Source organism: Somniosus microcephalus, chromosome 22, assembly GCF_052327205.1.
Source record: "Somniosus microcephalus isolate GS21.2 chromosome 22, FLI_Smic_1.0, whole genome shotgun sequence".
Classification (NCBI taxonomy): Eukaryota; Metazoa; Chordata; class Chondrichthyes; order Squaliformes; family Somniosidae; genus Somniosus; species Somniosus microcephalus.
Genome location: NC_141008.1, coordinates 61,555,858 through 61,580,049, shown reverse-complemented (window position 1 = coordinate 61,580,049; position 24,192 = coordinate 61,555,858). Strand labels below are relative to the sequence as shown.

Here is a 24,192-nt window from a genome sequence, read left to right as displayed (position 1 = left end):
TATAAAATTCTAACAGGACTAGACAGACTAGATGCAGGAAGGCTGTTCCCGATGGCGGGGGAGTCCAGAACCAGGGGGCACAGTCTAAGGATAAGGGGTAAGCCATTTAGGACAGAGATGAGGAGGAATTTCTTCACCCAGAGAGTGGTGAACCTGTGGAATTCTCTACCACAGAAGGCAGTTGAGGCCAACTTATTAAATATATTCAAGAAGGAGTTGGATATATTTCTTAAGGCTAAAGGGATCAAGGGATATGGGGAGAAAGCAGGGACAGGGTACTGAATTTGGATGATCAGCCATGATCTCATTAAATGGCAGAACAGGCTTGAGGGGCCGAATGGCCTACTCCTGCTCCTATCGTCTATGTTTCTATGTTTAACTTGAGAGTGAATCACTCTCGGTTCCCTTTGTGCAGCATTACTGCGGCCTGAATCCAACTCCCTGGGGATCCGATCGCCATCACAACACTCTCCAGCTTTCTCCAGCACGGAGATTATGGTGTTGAAGGAGTGGAAGTGTTGTGTTGGTGTGACAAGGTTTATCAAAACAAAACACAAATGGAATTGCTAACTGACCTACAGCCTGAGGGTAATCAGTGCAGTCATTAGATACATAAGGAAAATATTCCACTCCACAGCACTGCCACCCACTTGCACTGAATATATTGTGGTGTGTATGGCATTTCAGTTTATTCAGTATTCCACCCACACTTTAAAAAAAAACATTTGTCAAGAGAGGATGTTAGTGCTGACGAACATTGCCCTTTCCATCTCAGGCACCCTGTGTCTCCATCATGCACTCCCACATCAGGTTAGACAAAGTGAAGCTCCCTGTACTCGGTTTATAACTTCAGAAAAGCCCCATAACTGCAGCAGTGTGACGTTTTTCGATAACCCATGCCCACTGGAACCTGGATCGAAACTGCGCAGATTCTTTTGCTGTAGGACCCTTAGCGCCCGCAGACAGATGGGGCTTTCAACCCATTGGCCTGTGCCAAATACGATCCCAAAGTCTCAGGAGGTGGAAGGGAAGTGTCTAAACCGTTGGAGCACACAATCTTAAAATAAGCGGTGATAAAACCTTAAACAGACGTAGCTGTTGAAATGTTCAGTTGCAAATGACATCCAGCATAAGACATGCAGAAGCGGGTATGGTCCTTCAAAAAAAAAAACTCTTCACTCCTGAGCATCTTTCAGGCCACTCTGTGGTTCTGTGGATTCCACACAATGTTTCAAGATTTCATCCAGATATTTGACAACCAGCTCTCGTTCATCTATTGGCACCTCCTGAAGGCTGTGTACATGCTGAAAGGCCTTCTGCAACATCCTGATCCTATCCTGTGGGTCCGTCCGAGTCACCGTTTCATCGGCCTCCACCCCCGAAGTCAGAAAGCGTTGGACAAAGGTTCGGATTAAGTTGCCTTTCTCTGAAACGGTTTTGCTGATGCAGGAGTGGTCTTCGGCGGTGACGAGGTGGAGGAGGTGGAGCAGCGTCCGACAGATCTGAGTCCGCAAACTGGCGCAGTATTTGAACTCCAGGAAGTCCTCCGTCTCTTCGCTCTTTTCCAAGGCCAGCACCAGCGCGCTCCAAATCTCGCAGAACTGTTTACTGTCCCCGTAGCGCTCGCGGGTGTTCGGGATCGAAAGCGCCGTGGCCGATTTGATGCGCACTTTGAAGTTCTTGCAGGTTTTCACCACTGAAGTCAAGGCACTGAAAGCCTGTGCCGCCCAAGGAGCAGAGTCTGAAAAGAACAGTCGCAATAAGACACAGGAAAGCTACACCAACACATTACATCTTTATTTCACTGGGAACCATTTGGAAAAAATGCCTTTGGGCAATCCAAAGTCTGGACTCCAAAACTGCAGGACCCCAGACTTCAACCCCAGCCTCAAGTGGCGTTCGAACATGGGCCTCCTGACCTTTTATTAAGGGTCACAATATCAAGGCACACTCTCAGCAAAGTCCGAACATGCTGCACCACAGAGTGATGGCATGTGAATCTTCGTCCACTATTCCGCACACAATGAACTCTTGGTTCCAATCATGCATCTACGGGCAGTTGCTGAATACAAACATAGTACTTGGAAGAAGGGGAAAAAACACATGAGCCCAGTAGTTCTCTGAAAACTACAAGTCCCCTATTTTTAACAGGCTGCTTTTGCTTTCTCCAGATTCTGGGATAGCCCTGCCTCCTACTAGCATTCCATTGCCTACATTAGCTGAAGAGCAAGGAATAGAGAATCCTGTGGGGGCCAATGTCCCACAGCCGGGTGAGCTGCGAATAAAGGCCTAGCTGGAGGTCCACTGACCAGCATGTCTTGCAAGTGGCCACAGACAGTATTATTTATAATTATCACTTCAAATGGGCATTAAAGATTCCATGACACTATTCAAAGAACAGGGGGTACTGCCCAATTTTCTTACCAACGTTCCTCCCTCAACCTGCACCATTAAGTTTCATCTCATTGCTGTTTGTGGGACGTTGCCACGTGCAAAAATGCTGCATAGCAACAGTGACTTGATTTCAAGGAGATTCATTGTATGCGAAGGAATTTGGTAACTTTTGAGTACACCATTGGGTGGCGCAGAACATGGTAGTCAACTCCCGACAGGGAAAGAAAACACATTTTTGAAAAAAGACTTGCATTTATATAGCGCCTTGCACCACCACTGGACGTCCCAAAGCACTTTACAGCCAATGAAGTCTTTTTTTTTTGTGAAGTGTAGTCACTGTTGTAATATAGGCAATGCGGCAGCCAATTTGTGCACAGCAAGCTCCCACAAACGGCAACGTGATAATGACCAGAGAATTGGTTTTAGTGATGTTGGTTGAGGGATAAATATTGGCCCAGGACACCGGGGATATTTCCCCATCTCTTATAAATAGTGCCACGGGATCTTTTACGTCCACCTGAGAAGGCAGACCTCGGTTTAACGTTTCATCCGAGAGACGGCACCTCCGACAGTGCAGCACTCCCTCAGCACTGCACTGGGCGTGTCAGCCTGGATTTTTGTGCTCAAGTGCCTGGAGTGGGACTTGAACCTACAACCTTCTGACTCAGAGGCGAGGGTGCTGCCCACTGGACCACGGCGGACACTACAGCACCTTTCAAATCTCTCAGAAAGTTACCAAATCCCTTCACATACAATGAATCTCCTTGAAATCAAGTCACTGTTGCTATGCAGCATTTTTGCACGTGGCAACGTCCCACAAACAGCAATGAGATGAAATTTAATGGTACAGGTTGAGGGAGGAATGGTGGCAAGAAAATTGGGCAGTACCCCCTGTTCTTTGAATAGTGTCATGGAATCCTCAACGGCCACCTGAACCAGCAGGAGAGGCAGATGTGGCCTTGGATTAACGTCTCATCTGAAGGTCGTCACCTCTGATAGTGCAGCACGCCTCAGTACTGCTCTGATGTAGTCAAGCCTACATTATTTACTCAAATCCTGGTAGTGGGGCTTGAACCTACGACTTTCTGACTCAGAGGCAAGAGTGCTACCAACCGAACCAAGGCTGACGCTCGGGTGCAAGGGGAATACAAATGTGACATGTAAAACATAAAATCAGTTCGAGTGAGGTGGAATATTGCGGTCCAAGAACTGCCAGGCCGCATGAAGCATGCCTCAAGGTCACTTCGAATTTGAAGGCCCAAAGTTTGCATCCTCATCTTAAAAAAAAATTATAAAAGGAGAAAAGCCATTTAAAAGGACTAAATAATGATTTTTAAAATAAAACATTTATTTCTGCTCCCTTCAATGGCTCAGTAGGTGAATGTACTGCATGGCCTGGTACTCTAGGGATGAGCAATAGATACTGGGCTTGCGAGGCCCAGATCCCGAGAACGTATAAAGAAAAGACTAGGAAGAGCCCAGATTTAATCCCAGGTCTGTGCCGAGTTAGCTGATCTCAATCGAGGCAGTGATGGAGTACGGCAATGGGCCTCTCAGGTGTTCCCGGGTTTTGATGGGGACAAACTAGCCACTGATCACCATTCAGCGACACACTGATGGAAAGAGCGGGTGTGAGAGTGTGGGCAGCAGGGTAGGGCAGGATAAAACTCAGGTGTCATCCCCTCTGCAGTCAAATCGCCCGCAAACACTCACTACCTATATTCCCTTTAAGCTGCGTGGTTGCTTTTAAATGGAAAAACCGCGCATGCGCGGAATTCTGAATGGGCCACGCGGCCCCCCAAAAAATGAGATGGAACATTGCCCACTACCCAACCTTACATGTGAAGAATGTCACTTGCGAATTTGTTTTCTCTTCGCAACGAGTTTTTATGATCTGGAATGTACTGCCTGGTAGGGCGGTGGAAGCAGATTCAATAGTAACTTTCAAAAGGGAATTGGATAAATACTTGAAGGGAAAACAACTGCAGGGCTGTGGGAAAATGCAGGGGAGTGGGACTAACTGGAGCCGGCACAGGCACGATGGGCTGAATGGTCTCCTTCTGTGCTGTATCATTCTACCTATGATTCTATGATACGGTTTGCTCCACTGACACATATCCTTGCTGCAAGAGACAAACCAAAGCCTGCCGGCCACGTCCCACTGAAGACAATGTCAAGCAATTCTCAGGTGTAATGGGTTAAAACAGATGAAGAGCTCCAAGGGTCAGTTAATGGACCCAGAAGCTGGCCCAGATCAGTGAGAGTACATACCGAGTGGAATAGCCGGGTTTTTGAACATATTTCCCAGCGCGTAGCACGCATTCCACCGCACCTTCATGGTCGCCTCGCTCTGAACGGTGCGGATTAAGGCTTGGATTGACTCCTCAATTCCTGGCTTGAACTGGGGCTTGGAGATGTGGTGAGGCTGCAGGAAGTGTAGGAGGTTTCCTAAAGCTCGCACTGCATTGCTCTTCACCTGGGACAGAGAAAGAAAGACTTGCATTTATATAGCGCCTTTCACAACCACCACACATCTCAAAAACGCTTCACAGCCAATGAAGTACATTCGAAGTGTCGTCACTGTTGTAATGTAGGAAACGTAGCAGCCAATTTGCGCACAGCAAGCTCCCACATACAGCAATGTGATAATGACCAGATAATCTGTTTTTTTTAATTTTTTTTAAGTGATGTTAATTGAGGGATAAATATTGGCCAGGACACCGGGGATAACTCCACTGCTCTTCTTCGGAATAGCACCATGGGTTCTTTTACATCCACCTGACAGGACAGACGGGGCCTTGGGTTTTAACGTCACCTCCGTCAGTGCAGCACTCCCTCAGTACTGCACTGGAGTGTCAGCCTAGATTTTTGTGCTCAAGTCTCTGGAGTGGGCTTTGAACCCACAACCTTCTGACTCAGAGGTGAAGGTGCTACCCACTGATCCACGGCTGACCAGAATGATAGAGACAAAATGATATTCAGTACAACGAAAACGCAATTGGGATCAGACGTAACAAACCAAACCAAACTGGGCACAGAGTGGCAGAGTGCTGTGCCCGAGTGGTCGGATGCAGGTTCACAGCTGTGGAAACACCGAACAAAGCCCTTCACAGAGAACATTGGGGTGGGGAGAATATTGGAGGGAAAGTCACCCCTCCCGGCCATTCTCACACATTTCCTGGCACCCAATGTCACAGCAGCCTTGACGGAGACCTTGGAGCAGAGATTAGCCACAGTCAAGCAGAGGGCAATTGATTTATTAAAAATCGCTCAGATACACCGCAAAGCTTTTTATGTAGAATTGTGGGACTCGGGCAGAGAATCACGCTACATGCAGTCAGTGTAGAAATTCATGGGATGTCACCTCATGGCAAATCACACTTTCCCTACTGTGCCTCACGCAGGGAAGAGCTATAGGAAGGGAGAGAAAATCTACACAGGCCTCTGCAAGCTGTGGAGTCCACTGGGGACTGCTCTGGAGTGCAAAGCTGAGTCAGCCACCGAAAATAAAACCGGCCGTATCAGGGGTCCCCGTGGTCACTGAAAAAATGCCAAATATTGAATTGGTTAAAAAGCTTGCTTAGATGGGCACGAGCTGTACAGTGAGGAGCAGTGGAAAATATATTTAAATGGTGGCTCACTACTCAGTTTCTGTAGTGTCAATTCTAAGTGACCTGCACTGACGAGACAGATGTCAGTTCAATATTCAAGTAGTTTCTGCTGCATCGATGACAATCTTAAGAATTAATCTCGTGAAAGTAATCTATATGGAAACTTGAAGATATTTTTCAAAAGAACACAATTCCTTTCTTTCTGTGAATATTCTTGAGACACACTGTATGAGTCAATGTGCAGAGATACTTACTTTAAACTGCAGCAGAATTTTCTTCCAGTCACTTCAGAGGTTCAATTTTGTTCGCTTTGGAATCCTAGGGGGAAAATTTCGGTCGCGCCTCCTTTGGGGCGCTAACTTCGTTACTTTTAGCGCCCCGAAAAAGTTAGCGCCCCCGTACCATAAATTCAGTGGTAGCGCCCAAAGCAGGAAGCAGGGTGTTACTGGAAGCGCTCCCCCTCCTTCCTGGGGAGCTACCATTCAATATCGCGGCGCTACGTGTAACAGCGCCACGAGCGTCGGCACGTAGCGCCGCGGTATTATAGCCCTCCCTCCCCTGATTAAAGGGGAGGGGCCTAGCACAGAGCACACCGGGGCCCTGCTCAAGTGGAGTGCCGGGCTGACCGATGGCAGCCGGCACCCCGCATCAGAAAGCGAAAGGAGGCAGGGTGCTGGCAGGCAGCCCAAAAAAAAGATGGTCGACCTGCACCTACCCTTTAATTTGTGCCGTCGCGGCTGCAAAAACGTCACCCTGACCCTGTCGGACATAGCGTCTGGCAGTAGGTCAGGGGGCGCAACTGAAGTTTGTGGCCGGGATGCTGCACACAGCGATGACGGAGCAGCGCTGCGGGGCATTACCGGCTACCGCCGCCGCAACCTCCCACTGAATTTTGCGGGAGATGTTAGCAGCACCGCGCCCAGGCACTAGGGGCTTTGCGCCCCGTTAGCGCCGCCCCCCCAGGGGCACAAAGCAACCCAATTTTTCCCATCCTAGTCTTTCCCTTCCCCCTCCATCTCTTAGAATCATAGAATATTACAGCACAGAAGGAGGCCATTCGGGTCATCGTGCCTGTGCCGGCTCTTTGAAGGAGCTGACCAATTAGTCCCAGTCCTCTGCTCTTTCCCCGTAGCCCTGCAAATTTTTCCTTTTCAAGTATGTATCCAATTCCCTTTTGAAAGTTACTATTGAAACTTGTACTAACACTGTTTCAGGCAGTGCATGCCAAATCATCATAACTCGCTGCATAAAACAAATTCTCATCTCCCCCCTGGTTTATTTGTCAATTATCTTAAATATGTGTCCTCTGGTTATCAACCCTCCTGCCAGTGAAACAATTCTCCCTAGCTACTGTATCAAAACCCTTCATAATTTTGAACACCTTTATTAAATCTCCCCTTAACCTTCTCTGCTCTAAGGAGAACAATCCCAGTTTCTCTAGTGTCTCCACTTAACTGAAGTCCCTCATCCCTGGTACCATTCTAGTAAATCCTCTCTGAACCCCCTCCAAGGCCTTGACATCCTTCCTAAAGTGCGGTGCCCAGAATTGGACACAATACTCCAGCTGAGGCCTAACCAGTGATTTATAAAGGTTTACCATAGCCTCCTTGCTTTTGTACTCTATGCTTCTATTGAAAAAGCGCAGAACCAAGATTGCTTCTTTAACAGCCTTATCAACTTGTCCTGCCACTTTCAAAGATTTGTGTATGTGAACCGCACTACACCCGCTTTCAGTATTTTAATGCATAGCAGTATTTCAGAATTATGGTTGTAAATAAAGCAGTGTTGGAATTTCCCCTCTTTCATCTCGTTATAAATAGATACCCTGAGTATCTAGACTATGTTCTCATTATAGTTGTCTATATTCAAAACATGTCTGCATTTATGAGCTAATACTTTAGAGAAACACGTTGAACAGCGATGTTCAGATGGCTACATGTAATTCAATTTTCTTCTAAATCTGTAGTGAGATACGGAATACTTTTCCAAGAGCAAAGACTTCCTCTTGTGCGGTTGTTTCAACAGCTAATCCCCATGTGGCAGCTACTGCTGGGAAGGAATGAACAGGGTCTTCTACTCATCTACTAACTGGGTTGCATGGCTGGGCTGAGAATATAAGGCTTTGGTTGAAGTCATATGGAACATATGGATCACATTTTGTGACAGACATTAATTATGTTGGAGTGGACACCAGTTTGATTACACTACTGACTGCGGTGCAACCTAAAATAAATTTTGTTCATCAAATAAAACCATTGTTTACAGGTAGTATAGGGCTCCAATTGTACAGGGCTTTGGTAAGACCATACCTGGAGTACTGTGCACAGTGTTGTTCTCCTTATCGGAGAAGGGACATACATGCCTTAGAGGCGGTGCAACAAAGGTTCACTAGATTGATCCCTGGGATGAGAGGGTTGTCCTGTGAGGAGAGATCGAGTAGATTGGGCCGATACTCTCTGGAATTTAGAAGAATGAGTGATCTCATTGAAACATTTAAGATTTTGAGGAAGATTGACAGGGTAGATGCTGAGAGGTTGTTTCCCCTGGCTGGACTGTCTAGAACTAGGGGGCACAGTCTCAGGATAAGGGGTCGGCCATTTAAGACTGAGATGAAGAGGAATTTCTTCACACAGAGGGTTGTGAATCTTTGGAATTCTCTACCCCAGAGGGCTGTGGAGGCGGAGTATATTCAAGGCTGATATCAATAGATTTTTGGACTTTAGGGGAATCAAGGGATATGGGGATCGGCTTTATTTATTTTAGGTTGCACCACAGTCAGTAGTAAACATAGAAACATAGAAGATAGGAGCAGGAGTAGGCCATTCGGCCCCTCGAGCCTGCTCCGCCATTCAATGAAATCATGGCTGATCATCAAAATTCTGTACCCTGTTCCTGCCTTCTCCCCATATCCCTTGATCCCTTTAGCCTTAAGAAATATATCCAACTCCTTCTTGAATATATTTAATGTATTGGCCTCTACTGCCTTCTGTGGTAGAGAATTCCACAGGTTCACCACTCTCTGGGTGAAGAAATTCCTCCTCATCTCAGTCCTAAATGGCTTACCCCTTATCCTTAGACTATGACCCCTGGTTCTGGACTCCCGGCCATCGGGAACATCCTTCCTGCATCTAGTCTGTCCAGGCCTGACAGAATTTTATAGGTTTCGATGAGATCCCCTCTCAATCTTCTAAACTCCAGTGAGTATAAGCCCAATCGACACAATCTCTCCCCATACGTCATTCCTGCCATCCCAGGTATCAGCCTGGTGAATCTTCGCTGAACTCCTTCCATGGCAAGAATGTCCTGCCTCAGATAAGGCGACCAAAACTGCACACAATACTCAAGGTGCGGTCTCACCAAGGCCCTGTACAACTGCAGCAAGACATCCTTGTTCCTGTACTCGAACCCTCTTGCTACGAAGGCCAACATACCATTTGCCTTCTTAACCGCCTGCTTGCTGCACCTGCATGCTTACCTTCAGCGACTGGTGCACAAGAACACCCAGGTCTCTTTGCACTTCCCCTTCTCCCAATCTATTGCCATTCAAATAATAATCTGCCTTCCTGTTTTTGTCACTAAAGTGGATAACCTCACATTTATCCACATTATAGTGCATTTGCCATGTTTCTGCCCAATCACCCAACCTGTCCAAATCGTACTGGAGTTTCACGACATCCTCCTCACAGCATACCCTCCCACCCAGCTTTGTGTCATCTGCAAATTTGGAGATATTACATCCAATTCCCTCGTGCAGATCATTAATATATATTAATGTTCAGTCCAACATAATTAATGTCAGTGTTACAAAATGTGATACATATGTTCCATATGACTTCAACCAAAGTGGAGCTGAGGTCGAAGATCAGCCATGATCTTACTGAATGGCGGAGCAGGCTCGAGGGGCCATATGGCCGACTCCTGCTCCTAATTCTTATGTTCTTGGGGCACAGATATGATGTTTAGCTCTATTTAATCTGGCCTGTCCCTTCAAGGCCACCAACCTCCCAGATGAGACACATTCCCAGGGTCAACTCAAGGTTAATTGTTGAGAGAAATGTCTGTAGGTTGGCAGCCACATGTAAATCGCTGGTTCCTGCTCTGGGGTGAGGCCAGGTTCCCAAGATCAAAAAAAAAACAGCAGGAAATCTCTGACTTTCTCTTTTTCTTGCACTTTGACACTTGGATGCAAGACATTTATATATATATCTACTAGTCAATCTCCTATAGTATTGCATACAGTGAATCAAGATTAAGTATAATCTTCAGATGAAGCGGGGTTTAGAGGGCGGGGAATATTTGGATCAGTGCATGCATTTTAAAGTCATACATTTTGTCCTTATTTGTATATATTTCCAATATAAATTTATTTGTCCACATTTATAATGGAAACTGCCGTTGTAAATTTGTAACGTTGTCATTAGATGCAAACGTGATGAGCTACAGCACTGCCCCTGGCAGGAGGGTAAAAAAATTAATATATTAAAGATAGATACCTGTATTCACTAGAGTTTAGAAAAATGAGAGGGGATCTCATTGAAACGTATAAAATTCTGACAGGGCTAGACAGACTGGATGCAGGGAGGATGTTTCCCCTGGCTGGGGGGTCTAGAATGAGGGGTCACAGTCTCAGGATACGGGGTAGGACATTTAGGACTGAGATGAGGAGAAATTTCTTTACTGAGGGTGGTGAACCTGTGGAATTCTCTACCGCAGAAGGCTGTGGAGGCCAAGTCACTGAATATATTTAAGAAGGAGACAGATAGATTTCTAGACACAAAAGGCATCAAGGGGTATGGGGAGAGGGCAGGAATATGGTATTGAGATAGAGGATCAGCCATGATCATATTGAATGGCGGAGCAGGCGCGAAGGGCTGAATGGCCTACTCCTGCTCCTATTTTTCTATGTTTCTGTATATAGACTACCATATTTCCTGGGGCGTTGTTTAGAGCAAGTCAGATGTGGGGCTGTATTATAAAGACAGATGTGCTATACCATGTATTGTAAATCTTGCTGGTAAGAAGGCACGATATCCCTTTCCGGAAACAAAGTCTAATTGTTAGGTGAACAGAAACTCAGCTCATTCAGCCTTTAGCTATGTTTGATCAGGGAACTTTGCAAATGTGTAACGTGCTGGTCAGTTTCAGGCAGCAGCTGAGAATTACACAGCACTTTAAGATTATTTTGCATCTGTAACAAGGGATGACATCTGCAGTTTAATCACGGAGCTCGCTGACCAATCAATTTTAATGCACCACTGGCAGATTTCCCATGGCATTGAGCATGGTGAGCTGGAGCAAGTGCTGGTTCATAACAATAGGAATGATATCAAGAGTGCAATGGAGGAAGTAAATGTGAGACAGGAAGTGCACACTATGCACAAGGAAGGAAGGATCGATAGATGGAAAACACACAAAGAATGAAAGGCTATTGTTCCTCAGTCTCACACCTTGTCTTTATCACTGGACGCATGAGTTGCTGATTTCAACATCTTGAGTAGCAGAACGTCTGAGAACTCCTCCTGGAAGCCTAGGCCCATGGACTCCCTGAGGGGGCAAAAGATAACACAGGTGAATCACTGACCAACACAGTAGAACCTTAAGTATCTGCCTTCCTGATTATCCACCAAAATTTTCACAAGACAAAGCCTCACGGGAGTTGTACCCTCACTGCACAGTTTGTTTTACTATTTGTATTTCAATCTCCTTTATTCAGCAAATAAAACAACATATTTTTTGTATTATATTTGTCTTAATTTCCACACCTTGGGTCTTACTGTATCCTACAGGCAATTCACTAGAGTTTCGAAGAATGAGAGGGGATCTCATTGAAACGTATAAAATGTTGACAGGGCTAGACAGATTGGATGCAGGGAGGATGTTTCCCCTGGCTGGGAGGTCTAGAACGAGGGGTCACAGTCTCAGGGTATGGGGTAGGACATTTAGGGCAGAGATGAGGAGAAATTTCTTCACTCAGAGGGTGGTGAACCTGTGGAATTCTCTACCACAGAAGGCTGTGGAGGCCAAGTCACTGAATATATTTAAGAAGGAGATAGATAGATTTCTAGACACAAAAGGCCTCAAGGGGTATGGGGGGGGGGGGGGGGGGGGGGGGAGAGCGGGAATATGGTATTGAGATAGAGGATCAGCGATGATCATATTGAATGGCGGAGGAGGCTCGAAGGGCCGAATGGCCGACTCCTGCTCCTATTTTTTCTATGTTTCTATCTAATTTTGGCGATTCCCGATTATCCACCAATTTCCGTTATCCACCAGCAGGAAAATAAAGGTTCCACTATCATCCCAGGCTCTCCTGTTTTTCTTAACTTTTGCCCTCCCTTTTCTCTAGGTTCTTTGGTCTCCCTTAACAGATACCAGCCTGAGCTCTGAGAACATGGGCAACCTGCTGGCGAGTGTCCAGGACACACCACAACCAGGTACCAGCAAGCGAACAGCAGTAGTGGCAGTGTGACTAGTGGCAGGCCCTTCAATTTGATTTCCCTCCTCGAGTGGCAGACCAGCACTTGGGCCTCTGCCTTCGCATGACACCATTGCTTAATTCAGTAAACTCACTGTGTAGGGCATGGCTGGCGTGAACCCACATCCGTAGCATGGTACCTACTGGCAGCTCCAACACACTGTGCCTCCGTGCTGTCCTGCGTCAAGGCTTAATTTCTGTCCATCAACAAATCTCAGCCACTCATGCCAGCTCAGTGCAGTTACAGGATACAAACATAAGGGAACAACAGATACGTACATGTTAGCAATCAGGGTGTCGGTGAGGTTGCCCAGTGACCAGGCTGCCTTGGTACGGACATTTAAGGACTTGTCATCCAAGGAAGTCAGGATGGCATTCGCAGTGTCAGCCACAAACATCACATCCTGTTACGTGAAGAAAGTAAAAGTTCAGTGCCTCTTAAAGCAAATCTGAAGGAAATTCCAGCCAACAGGCCCATATACTAAAAAATGCAACCATTTCATTTTAATGAGGAATCCATTGCTTTTCTGAATTTGCAGAGTGAAGCTCCCCCTATTCCAAACTCAGAAAAGCATGCCTGTAAGAATTTTTCTATCTCGAGTATCAGCCACCGTTGTTTCCTTTGTCAGTGTGACTGCCATTGTATCTCAATTTGTGCCAAATGATGGGTCGATTTGTTAGCCGTGGCTCAGTGAGTAGCACTCTCTCTCCTCCGAGTCAGAAGGTTGTGGGTTCAAGTCCCACTCCAGAGACTCGAGCACAAAATCTAGATCGACACTCCAGTGCAGTGCTGAGGGAGTGCTGCGCTGTCAGAGGTGTCGTCTTTTGGATGAGATGTTAAACTGAGGCCCTGTCTGCTCTCCCAGGTAGATGTGAAAGATCTCACGGCCACTATTTCGAAGAACAGCAGGGGAGTTATCCCCGGTGTCCTGGCCAATATTTATCCCTCAACCAACATCACTAAAAACAGATTATCTGGTCGTTATCACATTGCTGTTTGTGGGAGCTTGCTGTGTGCAAATTGGCTGCCACGTTTCCTACATTACAACAGTGACTACAATTCAAAAAGTACTTAATTGGCTGTAAAGGGCTTTGGGACACCCTGAGGTTGTGAAAGGTGCTATGTAAATGCAAATTCTTTCTTTGCTATCGACTCAAATCCACTAGGAATTGGGTTGAGAGAGTCCAAACTCATTTCCTTTAGCGAGAGACTTTCATCCCATCCAAACCCAGATCTCAGAGGTAAAAGGACAATGTCTAGCCTACTGCCCCATTTGGTCTCTCTAATCACTTCTTACGGCAAGCTTTCAGCTCGAGTTAGTCAAAACATTTTACTGCAATCTTCCCTGCACAGAGCACAGCCACGCCCACCGACGACAGGACAGCCATGTGGATCAGGGAGTGCCCACAGAAAAGGTCAATCTGGAGAGAAGGGGCAACAGGCAAGACTTCAACAAGAATAGGGAGGAGGAATTACAATGTAAGGAAAGAAGGAGGTGAGAATCTCATTTAAGCTTACATGGGTCAAAGATCAATTCAGAGGTCAAGGACATTGCAGTCTAGTGTACAGATTATTGGTTTAATTTCAGCTTTGCACTTGGCAGAACAGGTCATAATAGATACAGCATCATACAGGAGGCAAGGAATAGATCAAGTGTTGACATTTTACCAAAACTTATTTTAACAATATATTGTAAAAAAGAAAAATAATAAAACAATATCTGTACTTTCAAAAGGCAAATTGTGGCTCTCATTAATTCCCATTTCAATATCTGCAAGTGTGTGTCATAGAAACACCGACAGTTTATCCCTGACTGTACAAAAACACATTGAAAAGTCAAACATGTGCTGCAAGGGCTGTGGAATGCATAACTGGCAGGGAACGCACAGCAGAAATCTATTATTAGTACAATGTTTGGAGCTGATCACTAATGGCTGTACACCAGCAGATATTTTATGTAGAATCCCTGTAATGCTCCTGGCCCATAATATTACATTTTACTTGTCAGGCATTGGGATTTTTTTTTTAATCTCTCTCTCGCTCCCTAATTTCCACCCCTTTTCCTGAAGGGGAACAATTCCATGAGCAGCAGTCTCTCCCCAGTTCTTCACCCATGCATCCATTATTAACGTGAGCATCTCAACAGCTGTATTTTCAGCACTTGCCGTTTCTCTGCTCAGGCTCTTGCCTCTATACTGATTCATTTGGAGCACCAAATATCAGGAGACAGATTTATTTCTGCACCTTTTGGTGTCAGGTGGACACACAGCCGATCACCCTGTAACCTGCTGAACAAAGAGGACTTCTCCACGGCGAGTACAGCAGATTGTGCATCAAACATTCGACAGGATGAACTGTGTAAGTGTAGGGTGTACTGACCTGTCGGAGCGAAGGGAAGAGGATGTAAACGCCCAGTGCTCGCACGGCAGCTGCCTTGACCAGGGGATGCTCGCTGTGATTGAGTCCGAGCAGCACAGTAATGCACAGGATCTGCTTTTCATGCTAACAAAAACATTTCATTACATCAAAGTTAAAACCTGCAGCAGAACAGCGCGCTCAGTTACACGCGCCCGCGCTTATCTGTAAGCCCAGAGTTTCTTCACTAACACCAGTCCTCAATTTTCTCTTCTCTTGTTTCAGTGCAAGTCTTCCAATGTTCTCTTCCCTAAAGGCATTGGGCTATGCTGGGGCAAAGCTCCATAGGGGCCGCCAGCCCTCTTACAGCTTGCCCAAGTGGTCGTTCTACGTGCGTGAGCCTAGACAGTGAGTGTCGAAAGACTATTCAACCACAGGGGACTCCTCAAGTGAAGACAATCCGGTCATTTCCCCCAACATCAACAAACATGCACGTTACAGCAGGGTCACTAGACAGCGACCAGGAACGCGGGCTGTTATTTACCCTCCCTAGTGCATGAGCACATTGGCCAGCTGTAGAGTCGCCAACATAGCGGTGCAAATTTGGACAGTAAACAGTCCAAGTGCAAAACTGCTATCTCCCCAGCGCACACTACAATGGCAAATGGAACAGTAATCATTTATGCTTAATTCTGTTGTCTACCTACGTGGCCATGTTGAGCCCTTTGCATGTGGGTGTTGCTGGCCCTGGGAGTGCCCATGGTGGTCATAGTCCCTCCCCCTCCTTCATCCTTCAAGTTCCTCTGTGCCACACACCAGGGCAGGGAAGTACTCCCAGATCTCTGCTACGTCACTCCGGAAACAGACGCTACAACATCCGTGTGATCACTGGTGACGGAGGTGCAAAAGAACAGCCCCGGGCAATGAATCATAGAATGGTTACAGCACAGGAGACCATTCGGCCCATCAAGCCCGTGCCAGCTCTCTGCAAGAGCACTCCAGCTAGTCCCACTCCCCCGCCCTTTCCCCGTAGCCCTGCAAATTTTTCTCTTCAGGTACTTATCCGATTCCCTTTTGAAAGCCACGATTGAGTCTACCTCCACCACCCTCTCGGGCAGTGCATTCCAGATCCTAACCACTCGCTGCGTAAAAAGGTTTTTCCTCATGTCGCCTTTGGTTCTTCTGCCAATCTGTGTCCTCTGGTTCTCGACCCTTCTCTCTATCTACTCTGTCTAGACCCCTCATGATTTTGAACACCTTTATCAAATCTCCTCTCAGCCTTCTCTGCTCCAAGGAGAACAACCCCAGCTTCACCGGTCTGTCCACGTAACTGAAGTCCCTCATCCCTGGAACCATTCTCGTAAATCTTTTCTGCACCCTCTCCAAGGCTCTCACACATCCTTCCTAAACTGTAGTGCCTAGAATTGGATACAATACTTGAGTTGAGCCTGAACCATTATTTTATAAAGGCTCACCATAACTTCCTTGTTTTTCTCCTCTGCCTCTATTTATGAAGCCCAGGATCCCGTATGCTTTTTTAACCGCTTTCTCAACCTGCCCTGCCACATTCAACGATTTGTGCACACATACCCCCAGGTCTCTCTGTTCGTGCACTCCCTCTAGGATTGTACCCTTTAGTTTATATTGCCTCTCCTTGTTCTTCCTACCAAAATGTATCACTTTGCACTTTTTGCGTTAAATTTCATCTGCCACATGTCCACCCATTCCACCAGCCTGTCTATGTCCTCTTGAAGTCGATCACTATCCTCCTCACTGTTCACTATACTTCCAAGTTTTGTGTCATCTGCAAATTTTGAAATTGTGCCCTGTACACCCAAGTCTAAGTCATTAATATGTATCAAGAAAAGCAGTGGTCCTAGTACCGACCCCTGGGGAACACCACTGTGTACCTTCCTGCAATCCGAAAAACAAACCGTTCACCACTACTCTCTCTTTCCCGTCACTCAGCCAATTTCGTATCCATGCTATCCCTGCACCCTTTTATTCCATGGGCTTCAACTTTGCTGGCAAGCCTATTATGTGGCACCTCATCAAATGCCTTTTGGAAGTCCATGTACACCACATCAACCTCATTGCCCTCATCAACCCTCTCTCTTACCTCATCAAAAAACTCAAGTTAGTTAAACATGATTTGCCTTTAACAAATCCTTGCTGGCTTTCCTTAATTAATCCACACTGGGCCGAGTGACTGTTAATTTTGTCCCGGATTATCGTTTCTAAAAGCTTCCCCACTACCAAGGTTAAACTGACTTGCCTGTAGTTGCTGGGTTTATCCTTATACCCTTTGTGTGTAAATTTTCCCAAAATAGCAAAATAGGAAATTTCATATCTGCGCACTCAGTTTTTCATACTTCACCAGTTTCATTTGATGGTGTGGAAATCACAAGCTTTCGGAGCGCTGCGCCTTCATCAGGTGAAGTGGAGAAATGCATAAAGCCACAGCTTATATAGTCAGAGAATAATGTCAGATGTTTACAGGTAATCTTTCCAACTGCCATTTATCACACCCCGTAGCCCTGCAAATTTCTCTCTTCAGGTACTTATCCGATTCTCTTTTGAAAGCCACATTGAGTCTACCTCCACCACCCTCTCAGGCATTGCATTCCAGATCCTATCAGAGATTATCTCTCTGCCGAGGTGTGATAAATGGCAGTTGGAAAGATTACCTGTAAACATCCGACAGTATTCTCTGACTATATAAGCTGTGTCTTTATGCATTTCTCCACTTCACCTGACGAAGGAGCAGTGCTCCGAAAGCTTGTGATTTCAAATAAAGCTGTTGGACTATAACCTGGTGTTGTGTGACTTCTTACAATAGTTTCATTTGAAGCCTGGCTAAACAGGTGAAGGCGAAAGGGAACTGAGCAATCATCTAAACTACAAACAGCTCACCCAGCCTTGTTCCTACTGGAACTAAAAAAAGAAACAAAGTTTGTTGCTTTGAGAGGGTAGCAGCATCAGTTGGGCAGAGTTGGCAGCACTCTGCTCTGGATCACAAAGTTGTGAGTTCATATGCCACTCTCGGACTTGAGCTCATAGTCTGGGCTAGTGCTCCATGTGCAGGACTGAGGGAGTGCCAGACATCAATCCCTTGGAGGAGACATTAAATCAATGCCTGTTCTGCTGGCTCAGGTTGGAGAAGAGCAGTCAGTTCTCCCAATATCCTGGCCAACACCCTCCCCTCAACAAACACCACCAAAAACACGGTTAACATGTTAATTCATCTCTTGCTGTTTGTGGAATCTTGCTGTGTGCAAAATGGCTACTGTATTTACCTACATAACAGTAGTCACTGCACTTCAGACCAATTCACATTTCCGAGATAACAACAGAAAACACTGGAAAAACTCAGCAGGCCAGGCAGCATCCGTGGAGAGAGAGAAACAGAGATAACATTTCAGGTCGATGACCTTTCGTCAGAACTGGAAAAAAAGCAGGAAATGGAACAGGCTTAGGGGCTGGAAAAAGGGGGAGGGGATGAAAGAACAAAAGGGAAGGTCAGTGATAGGATAGAAAGCAGGAGAGATTAAGAGACATTGAGAGACGTTAAGAGATATTCAAGGCGAGAGGAGGTGGTAATGGGACAGGACAAGGAACAAAGGATGGCTCTAGATGGGGTGTGAATTGCGCTGGCAGAATGAAGGACAGCTGCTGTGTGGGAGGGGGGGAAAAATTATATATATATGTATATGTGTGATAGGGGCCAGGTTATGATCTGAAATTGTTGAACTCTATGTTGAGTCCAGAGGGCTGTAGAGAGCTTAATCGAAAGTTACATTTCCGAGAGATGTGTTGACACAATTATAAATACCATGTGTTTTTTTTTCTTTAATAGGAGATACAACAAGCCTTTACCACCGAACACGTCTTACCCCAACACAGTAAAGACTAAATACAGCAAGGAAGGGAATGTAGCCGATTGTATTTCTCAGCCATTCTTACCGGCAGACTGTTAAAAGCCTCTGGTAAAATCGAGGAAACAGCATCACAGGTGCTGGTCTGGAGCGTAGAATGCTCGTCATTCTGTAACGCCCGTGGCAAAGGACCGTTCAACATCCTGGACCAAAAGGTCACGACCTGCGTTGGGAGAGATTATCTAAACTCAGTGCGACAAAATAGCCAGGAAAATCTTGTACTTACGCTGAACGATCTGACAAATACAGCGGAGTTGGGAAACCTACAGTTAACAGGCACTTTCTTTCCTGCTCAATCAGCTCCGATGGACGGGTCACATTGTCCGCATGCCCGATACAAGACTCCCAAAACAAGCGCTCTACTCGGAGCTCCGACACGGCAAGAGCGCCCCAGGTGGGCCAGAGGAAACGCTTCAAGGACACACTCAAAGCCTCCTTGAAAAAGTGCAACATCCCCACCGACACCTGGGAATCCCTGGCCCAAGACCGCACAAAATGGAGGAGAAGCATCCGGGAAGGCGCTGAACACCTCGACTCTCTTCGCCGGGAGCAAGCGGAAACCAAGAGCAAGCAGCGGAAGGAGCGCCCGTCAACCCAAGCACCCCTGCCACCTGCCTCTTCAACCACCGTCTGCCCCACCTGTGACAGAGACTGTAGGTCCCACATTGGACTCATCAGTCACCTGAGAACTCGTTTTTAATGTGGAAGCAAGTCATCCTCGGTTCCGAGGGACTGCCTAAGAAGACGACCTGCGGTAAAAGCTGTGAATGAAGAGTTTTGGTCCTCACATATCTCTGATCAAAAGTTGTATTATTCAGATTCTGTTCAGGGCCCGATAATGATGCGTGCGCTCTCTCGTTTCTTTACAGGTTCTACAATAATAATGTCTCTGTTTTGTTAAACTGGTTCTCAGCCACCATTGCCCACACAGTGACTTTGTGATCTCGGCCATGCCATTTTAGGGCAGCAGCTCGGCGCTGCCCCACCTTAACAGAGCGAGGCAGCGCCAGAGGCAGACATATCCCAAGCTAACTTCGCGCCTCTCGTAGCAGCTGTGCAGAGATAAATACTATTCGGTTCAGTCCATGGTCGATGCTGAGCTAGTTGGTCTGAGATAGCTGCAGAGATGCTGTAATTTGTGGGAGCAATTTAGAAAAAGGAAAAATCAGCCAGAATTCCCAATCCTGCTCATTAATCAAATGGAAGTGGGCATTTGTGTGGGTTGTCAGGTGAACAGGATCAGGCAAGGCTGCGATGCCCTGCACGGTCAAATAGCCCTGCGACTATCAAGGTGCACATAAAAATAATTTTCAGATGTGCTGATCTGGAGGGCTTGGATCCTGTGGACTTTTTCCCCCATGTAGGGGAGTCAGAACTGTTAGGGGGCGGTGGGGAGACGATTAGTCCAGAAAACTTGGGGTTGGGGGAAACAATACCATTAGGAAAAAAAATTATTCAATAGGGGAAAAATACATTTTAACTGGTGTCTATTTATTCTAACTCTCTATTGAAGTGTCACAGCAAGTTATCAAGGCAAAATGGTTACCTGGCAACAACTATTTAAAAAGCAGTAAAGCAAATGAGATCAATCATGAAATGAGCAGACTTATCCATGACAGAAACAGGACCAGTGAGAGAAAGAGAACATACCTGGCTGACGGGTACTCTTTGACTGAGGGGTGTGGGGGAGTCCAGTTTATGTTGTTGGACAATCCCTGAACCGATCTCCTCCACCAGCTGAAAACAGACAACATAGTTATCACCAAACTACATGCTCCCATAAGCCAACCGATAGCAGGGTTGGATGTGGCTCTCTCCGCAGGAGGGGGGGTGCATGGTCTGAAGGAGGCAGGATCAGAGAGAAATAGATGGGAACACACTTTGAAGAAAAGGTGCATTATTTCTCTCCAATTTGATCCTTTTACTCTCTAGTATTCGCTCTGTGGTCCTGAAGATGCTGATTCCCTCGCTGAGATACAGTTCATGGGAAGTGGTCACTTTCTAGTGCTTCGCCATTGTTCATCTGTGAGCCTCAACAGCGAGTGTTGGTGGGATATCTGACTAAGGAGAACATCACAGCCGAGCCTGACGCTGTCCTTTCCTTAGCAGAGCACACTTCCAAGCGAGGGATCGCTGCTTAGCAATCAAGAGTGGGAATTGTGGTCCATTTCCTCTTCCCTAATCCAGGGTGCTGTGACCAATTTTAGAATCGTTGCCCCAGCTAATGCAGCACAGACCAGGAGCTACACCTGGGAAACTCCCTGCCAGTCCATTTTTAAATCAGGCGACATCGCACGGGCAAGTTTCAGGCTGTTGTTGATTCAGACCCATCTGCTAAAGATCAAATCAAGACTGAATTCCTCCCATTCTGCACCCCCTCACACTACTGCAATGCTGCATCTGCTTCAAGTTTGTTTTAAATTCCAGCAACGCCTTGTGCACAAATGTATGCGTATTGCTAACAGAAAAGAAACTCGATACAACACAGCCAAGTCTGCTCTGGCGTCGCTCGTGGACTGTTTTGTAGCAAAATGAACAGCATACCACATAACACACATTATTCTGCGCCGGGGGTAGAATTACGTTAAACTTTCTAAACTGCAGTAAATAGGCACAATTTGGAATTCAATTAAAGGTGAAATGCTGTTGGTAAGGGAACTTTGTACATTGACGGCTGCTCTTAAATTCCTGCCTCCAGGTCAGAAGAAACCAGCATGAAAAGACTGCCTTTTTTTTAAATTAAATACATCTGACACTTTGACATCTGAAGTATGAAGGACACACGGCAGATGCAAGACTTTTATGTCCACAGATTATAGAAGAGAGGGGGCACCATCTTCAAAGCCAATGATGTTAATAATTGGCCAACACATGCCAGGAAGATACAGGAAACTTTCGATTTACCGGCACCTAAATAACCGGAAATGTCGGTTAACCGGCAAAATTCAGGAGTAGGTTTTACTTCATATTTATTTGCCTTCTTCCATCTGTGCTGTGCAAGGGTGTGGCTGCAGCTGTTGCTAAGCTACAGAGACGCTTGAAACGTGTGTTCATTGTTCTACAGTTGTTGCTAAGCAACAGGGTTTATTGCTTTATACGGAGCTGTCAGCTCTCCCTATCTTTTACCATAGCGTTCGGTTATCCGGAATTTTTGATGAACCGGCACGTCGGTCCCGTCCGTGCCGGATAAAAGAAAGTTTCCTGTACCAAGTTCCGTTGTTAAATCTGATCTCACCCAGAACAGCAATGGGAGGGCGACAATTGGCAGCACAACCTCTGGTCTAGGGACAGGACAATGAAATAAATCAGGCAGCGACCTTACTGCTCATTGACTCCAGCTGGATAATGTGTCTGGTGAAGACAAGATCAGATTCATCGGTGGTTCCCTCATGGTCAAAACGGTCACCCTCTCGGGATCACACATAAGCAGTGGCCATTACGCGAGGAACTAACAGGCGTCCATGAGTCTGTGCCCTCAGGAGAGGTGGGAGAAAATGGGAGAGGAGAAAAAAACTTAAAACTGGACAGCTCCACTCAAGCTGTATGCGCAGGTTCCTGTTCAGGGTCTGGATTATGCCACCGAGTCTTGGTACAAATAAGACATGGAGCTGAACTGCAGTAAGTCAGTGAAAACTACTGGGATGAAAGTGGTTTGCTGTCATTAAGGGGCCCACCTGAAATGAGAGTTTAACCTGTTACAGGAAACTCTCGATTTACCAGCACCCAAACAACCGGAAATCTCGGTTAACTGGCAAAATGCAGGAGTAGGTTCAGTTAAGTTTTTCTTTATATTAGTGGCCGTTTCTTGATTCTTGGCTGTGTAGTCGGGGGTTCCTGCACTTGTTGCTAAGCAACAGGGATGCTTGGTCTGTGGCCGGGCTTCTTGCACCTGGGGAAGCCTGGATTTGTGGCTGTGTACGGCGCTCTCGTACCTTTTAACTATAACTCTCTGTAAACCGGACTTTTTGATAAACCGGCACCACGCCAGTCCCGTCGGTGCCGGATAAAAAAGAGTTTCCTGTAATAGTATTCAGGTCAAAAGGGTGTTAATTGTTTTCAGGTGGTGGTATTAACTGGGTCTTGTGTTCATATATATGGGAGCAGGCTCGGGCTGATCTTGGGGGTGCACGGTATGTAATTTAAATAAAGGCTTGTAAGCGACTGAAGACTAGGCTCTAGTATTCTATCCTTCACCACCTGGCTATCCGACTTTTACATAACCTACTCTCAATCAGTTCCTAGTGGGCAAGGGCGCTGCTCAAAACTACCGATCACACGCAAAGAGGCCACAAAGATGTCTGGTGTTGGAAAGACGAATTGGGAGTAGCGGCATGTCGTTGGGACATCTGACCTAGCAAAAATTAATGCTGGAGCCTGGTGCCAAAAAGGTGGTGCTGAATTTCCTTGGGGGGGGGGCACGGGTTCCCTGATCCTCTGTGGCAGATCGGCAAAACCCGCAGAGAAATAATGCAAACTACCTTTTTTTTTTTTATAAGCCACTTCTCGGGGAGTTTCCTTCAAAGTTACAGTAGTAGATCGGGAGAACCCCCCACAGAAATTCCAGTTGTGTGCTTCATTTCCCGGCTCTATCATCCCTCACCTTGTTACGAACAAAAGGCATAAAAAAAAAACCACATTTATAAGCCAAACTAGCCTGTGTGTTCTCCTTACCCTGGCTCCATGTAGTTGAATAGATGGATCCGGTTCCTCCATACATTTGCAAGCTACTTCTCCCAGCTCCAGCAGGCTAGTCTGGCCCATTGTGAAGTACCCTTTGACAAGCAGCGCCAACACCTGCAGGACAAACAGCAGGGAGAAAGCAGTCAAATCCCATTCATATTCCTAACAAATGGAGCCTCGGAGTGACACTGCAGAAACGACAAAGACTGCGTTACCTCTGCTGGATAGCACTTTAGGCTCTACTGTTATTTCTGTTCTCAAAAAGGTTTCGAATTGTTACTCGTTTTTAGCCACAAGAGGACTTAACTTGTGTCAAAAATTTGTTCTCTCTAAAAAAAAAAAAATGACTGGAATCCTATATTTTCAGTCACAAAGTGGACTCATTGTGGAACAGATTAGCAGAGCAGCTTCATTCAATACCATAAAGCGTACATTTATATTTAAAATTAGTAAGTTAAATGCGTCACGGAGTGGCAGGACGGCACAATCCCCACCCCCACTGAGTGAATAACCAGTCGCAGCTCTGGTACTGTACAGGCAGGGCAGGCATTGAATATAGGTAGGCCCTGCCCGATGGGAAGAAGCTAAATAAATAGGTGCAGGAAGCGTCTCCCTCAGACCCATCATTTGCACCTTTAACCGACCGGTCGCAGTGTTGCCAACACTTGTAATTCTCAAATGGAGCAGTGCCCAAGCGGTAATCTTGAAAGGGGACTGAAGTGGAGCCACCTCAAAACTCCA

General features: G+C 46.3%; 1 protein-coding gene across 1 annotated transcript in view; it reads right to left on the bottom strand.

Moving 5' to 3' along the window:
• Positions 1-672: 672 nt before the first annotated feature.
• Positions 673-24,192, bottom strand: part of heatr6 (HEAT repeat containing 6) — a 64,888-nt gene continuing 41,368 nt past the window's right edge. Inside the window, exons 13-20 of the mRNA XM_085964918.1 lie at positions 23,443-23,565; positions 20,422-20,508; positions 18,800-18,934; positions 14,861-14,983; positions 12,760-12,884; positions 11,453-11,549; positions 4,666-4,870; positions 673-1,741 (exon numbers count right to left, since the gene is read on the bottom strand). Of these exons, the coding sequence (XP_085821044.1) occupies positions 1,176-1,741; positions 4,666-4,870; positions 11,453-11,549; positions 12,760-12,884; positions 14,861-14,983; positions 18,800-18,934; positions 20,422-20,508; positions 23,443-23,565 (1,461 nt within the window). The 3' untranslated portion in view covers positions 673-1,175. The remainder of the gene's footprint in view (positions 1,742-4,665; positions 4,871-11,452; positions 11,550-12,759; positions 12,885-14,860; positions 14,984-18,799; positions 18,935-20,421; positions 20,509-23,442; positions 23,566-24,192) is intronic.